At 38.3% G+C, this 5,000-nt stretch overlaps 1 protein-coding gene across 2 annotated transcripts in view; it reads right to left on the reverse strand.

Moving 5' to 3' along the window:
• Positions 1 to 21: 21 nt before the first annotated feature.
• LOC131735545 (phosphatidate phosphatase LPIN1-like) overlaps positions 22 to 5,000 on the reverse strand; it is a 32,873-nt gene continuing 27,894 nt past the window's right edge. The window contains exons 11-18 of one of the 2 annotated variants that reach the window (XM_059021594.1): positions 4,995 to 5,000; positions 4,505 to 4,574; positions 3,418 to 3,510; positions 2,497 to 2,576; positions 1,859 to 2,000; positions 1,186 to 1,334; positions 584 to 670; positions 22 to 420 (exon numbers count right to left, since the gene is read on the reverse strand). The exon at positions 4,995 to 5,000 is cut by the window's right edge and continues 88 nt beyond it. In XM_059021594.1, coding sequence (XP_058877577.1) covers positions 249 to 420; positions 584 to 670; positions 1,186 to 1,334; positions 1,859 to 2,000; positions 2,497 to 2,576; positions 3,418 to 3,510; positions 4,505 to 4,574; positions 4,995 to 5,000 — 799 coding nt within the window. In that variant the 3' untranslated portion in view covers positions 22 to 248. The remainder of the gene's footprint in view (positions 421 to 583; positions 671 to 1,185; positions 1,335 to 1,858; positions 2,001 to 2,496; positions 2,577 to 3,417; positions 3,511 to 4,504; positions 4,575 to 4,994) is intronic. The other variant, XM_059021595.1, reaches the window with a different exon arrangement.

Below are 5,000 nucleotides of genomic sequence, written 5' to 3' on the forward strand. Positions count from 1 at the left end.
ATATGAGACTGAAAAGCTGAAATTAAGCACCTCTGCTGAGAAATTACATAGTGGCCAAGGTGGCTGCCTTTAAAATTACCCCATTGCTTGAGTTTCACCAGATTCAGCATTTGTAAAACAGGATTTTGAATCTCTATGACCCTCTTTGGTCCTCAGGGGTTGCTTACAAAGTCTCAATCACCTGTTTGTCAGCCTGCCATTCCCACGGGAGATAATCAATGCACTCTTTTAAGAGGGTTACATTATAATTAAATGACAAATGCATACCTGTGCAGTGCTGAGAACAAGCTGCTTGGGCTCAGCAGTACAGGCCCCTGAGGTAGCATAGTTCCCCTTTCATTAACCCAGTGCAGGTACCCTCTTGTCATGTCTGCCATTCCAATAGCACGGGCTGAACAGTACAGGAACTTGTAGCCATTTCTTGAAAAAAAAAAAAAAAAGACTAAATGCATTATATTATATTAGATTAGATTAGATTATAGAGAAAACAAAGCAAAACATGTTTATAAGCCTGTGTTGTGTGTTAAATATGCAGATCGCTTTGAGGTGTCAAATCAAATATTGTTGTACTATGTAAACTTACTGGCTAACTTTGTGATAAAGCCGGGCAATGCCCTGATGAGTCCAGTCCTTGCCAAGGGTAGGCAGTATGTGACCCAGTGTGTCAGACCTGAGGTATGGAAAGGGAAGAGTCACTGAACCATATAAAGTCATGAAATGAAAGGTTAACATCAAACAAATATATATTATATGTTTATGAAAAACAAAAATAACATATCAAAAGGTACATCATGTATAATTATAAGCAGATATTTGAGCAGGATCAATTACTAGCATGTTTACTTGTACATTTCCCACATTTCTAATAGTACTTATAATCTTAGATCTCAGACTTCTAAGGTTTTTCAGTTCCTAGGGTTGGTATGGAATTTAGAAAAAAGGCATTGTTTTCTATCTCCATGGTCTTGGAATTAACTTATTTTCTTCTTCATACATTGTCACATTTACGGTTTGGTAAAGAGCGCTGCACAGTTACACAGCACCACAAATCCTATTTAAAAAAAAAAAATGCTTCACATAGTTACTTGTATGGGTTGTTTTCTGGCAACATGTGATGAAAAAGCTTTGTTATTATTTGAACTGAAATTCATATACTGAAGTCACAAACGTTCAATGAGTACATACCTGGTAATGGTTCCATCAATATCCGAGATGACAATTTTATCATCCCAGTTCCACAGGTAGATGGTTCCTTCGCAGCGACATGTGCCCTGGTACTGTGTTGTAACACTGAACACCACGTCGTTGGGGCCATTCTTCAGCTGGAGGCTTCCCTGTTAATTAATAAAGGCTTTATTAGTTCTATATGCCCCCTTCAAACATCCTTGATCTGAATATTCTAAATTCCACTTGTCTAGAATTCTACCAAGGAACTTAAATTAAAATTATTTTGTCTGTAAGAAAAAGGCCTAAATGGTACTGTATGTCAAAGTACCAAACCCCTCAACCAGTATTATGGTAACTAATCTGAACAATAACCTGTTATGTGATCTCTATTTTTTTGAATACGATTTACATTTACATCATTTCAGAAGGACCATTTACAAGCTTTCTGCTGTGGAAATATACTTTTCTAAAGGGAGTGTATACAGCATGTGTGAAAATAAACATTGGGGTGGTGGCATATTCCAAAGCTTGACACTGCGGTTCAATGCTGAATTCCATCATTGTTCAGTGCTCACTCGCCAATATGAAAGCCTGTTTTTCTTTTTTTTTACTGAAGCAGAGTGATCATCCCCAAAAGTCAACATCAAAAAACGACTTGCACCACTCATAGCTGGTTGTGATGGAAACTCACCAGCTGCTCGGAGGTGAGCCGGAGAGTTTTCCTGTATAAAACACTTGAAGAGGAGAACATGGGGGCCTCCTGCAGTAAGGCGCTGGAGCTCAGCTTGGAGGCACGGGTGTCTTCATCACTGGAAGAAGACTCGTCTTTCAACCTAAAATAACAAACGGAACAAAACCGCGTAAGGCCCAGACACTGCGTCTACATTTCTCAGTCCCCATGTAAAATAAATGAGTTCTGAGCAGTCGCACAGGTCGATCTGTATTGATTAAATCACAGTATCCTCTCCTGGGGTGACATTTAAGACTGCACGGTGTATAAAGCTGTCCCTAATTGCTCCTTATTCATTCATCATCGCAGATGGCTGTTTGCTCATTCATTTATTTACTCATTCATCCAGCCACTTAGTCATTCCCTTACGTTCTCATTCATTTGATTTGGTATTCTGCAGGTTGAGCCAATGTCATTCCTCCTGGGTGCAGCTGAAATGAGTTACATTCCGTTTTCTGCTGACATGTTTTAAAAGCAATTCAAGGAAAAGCAGTCAGAAGATTTAGCCGATATAAAAGAGCAAAGGTAAATACAATTGGTAAATCACAGTATTTGTTATCTTGCAGTGTTCCCTGCTAGAGGTCCTACCCCAACAGTACCTGTTTGAAGAACTCATTTTCCCAGACTCCTCTCCTCCTATAGATCCTGACATACTGCCTCCTGGTTCTGATGTGGATTCCTATAAGAATAATAAAATGTTTGAATTGGTACTCTGGTTTTACTCTAAATACAAGCACAGGCAGTAGTTGAGTATTACTTTGTGGGGGGTGGGGTGGGGTGGGGGGATCAAATTTATTAGACCATAAAGATTTTAAACCAACTATTACACTCATGACAACACAGCGATTATTGACACTGGAGTGACTTAAATAGGTAAGAAACAAAACTGTACTTTAATACCAACTAAACACACAAGGCAGTGTTTTAGGAAATATCTGTACAGTATGTCCTTTATTTCTAAAATATATGTATGTCCTTTATTTCTAGTAAGTGACATCTTTTGTGCCTTCTCTTGGATTTGTGTTTGCAAACAGGGACCTGTATAGGTTCCCTGTTTTTTTTTTTTTTTAAATCACAAAACAGAATATGCTCTGCATTAACTCATTAAGTACCAAATTAATCTTTCTTTGAAACAAATCACAACACAAAGCTGTATTTATGTAATTTGATACATTACATTTAGACTTAACTTTTGCAGTTAACAAAATATGGAGTAAGTTATCATTACAATAGAGTTAAAAATAACATTAAAACAACCGGCAGATGGCAGTTAAAAATGCTCCATAAAATTACAAAGTAGCCTGTCCTCAAATGAGGACAAGAGCACCTAATGGGTTAAGAAACCAATCTTGTCGTATTACAGTGGGAAACGGTTCAGGTGTTTCTGAGCTACTTTAATACAAAAATAGAACAAGTTAAACTTTGGCTCTGTGCCATATTGGTTGCCAAAACTTACGGTCACAGAAAGGGCACCTACTTTTTGGAGCTGACAATGATCTTGATAAAAGAGGAGTCCCTACCTCTTTGACAGTGCTGTTTCTCCCACGCCACGAAAACCACCACCTGCCCCCTTTCTTGGGCATCTTCTCCTTCATGATGTTTTCCACAGTGGCCTGGAGTAAATGCACAAAATAACTAACAGAACCCACATGCAAAAGCAATTGCAAGCTGCAATAATTAAAAAAAAAAATATATAATAATATGACAACATACGGGGGATGAGCCAAAGATCTTCGAAAAACAATATGAGAACCCACCCAAAGCACACAAGACATAACTGAAGCATGAATACTTAGCACACATATTTAAAAATGGAGGAAGACAAAAAACAGGGAATAAAAACAAGTTTACTTGCATTAATAAGCACAATTCACAACAAAACAGATACTTGTGACCATCAAACCGGGTTAGTAAATGTAATAAAAAAGCTTTAAAATATAATAACGTTATGGGTCTATTTTAACAGGAATGCAAGAATAACATCCAAAAAAGTGCTAAATACTGGTACATTGTGATTGGTTCCCAGGTTGTGGTTTACTTCAAAGGAACACGTCTCAGGTAAAACGTGCGAACGCTGAAACAATCGAGCTAAATGCACATCAAAACAGAGCATCTGTACATTTACAGCATGTGGGGCGCTTTATCAGTACAATATGAAGTGGACATGTCATAATGTACAGTTATGCAAACAAGTTGACTCTTGTGTCATTTAACTGTGCAGCATGTGTGGTATACAGCAGAAGCAAACTGTGTAGAAGCAAAAGAATATCTGCGTCTGAAATGGGAGAGGTAATGGGATGCCCTACTACAAAAAGGAAGGTCACACGTCTTAAAGGAATAGCAATTATTGATCGTTCAACAAGAAAGGGAAGACAGACTGCAGAGGACACCAGAAGTGACAATAAAAATGCACAACAACCCAAACACTGAATGCAGACAGTGAGCAAGCTCTATCAACCAGAACAGCACACAAGGACTTACACAGGATGCATTCGCACCAGTTACTTGAGGGCGAGTTGATAAAAGTAGCCTATAATGCATTCTCTGTAACAGAGATGTTGTTGTTATTGAGTACTGCTGCTGATCTAACATTTTATTTTGACTCACCTTTGGAAGAGGTTTCTGGAATACCTGCATGGCTACCATCAGAGGTGCAGCAGTTGCCCAGTTATAATACCTAAAACATTAGAAAGACACCGTTTTCAATACCTATGAGAAACATGTTCCAGGGACTAGGCATTGTTGGGAAAACAGCCTGGGTTTATAACATATAAATTAAATGTATTGCTTTTGTGTGCAGCATTACCAGCCTTTGAAACGACACTGTCATCTCCTGAAGCATAGCCAGCTGAAAGCCTTCACAACAACTAACCAGCTTAAAACCAGCGCAGGTCAAAAATAATAGATCATGCTAATCATATCAGAATACTGGTCAGAAGTACACTGAGCTGCCCTGCAGGGCAAGATGAAGGGGTATATCCCTGTGAGCAGAATTTTACATAAGTAAATAATAAAGTACAACCATAAATCACTGAAATGAGAAATTACATTAAAATGAGGCATACGCTACCATGTAGTAATATACCACATAACTTACTTGCTT

The sequence above is a fragment of the Acipenser ruthenus genome, unplaced genomic scaffold (assembly GCF_902713425.1).
Source record: "Acipenser ruthenus unplaced genomic scaffold, fAciRut3.2 maternal haplotype, whole genome shotgun sequence".
NCBI classification, from domain to species: Eukaryota; Metazoa; Chordata; class Actinopteri; order Acipenseriformes; family Acipenseridae; genus Acipenser; species Acipenser ruthenus.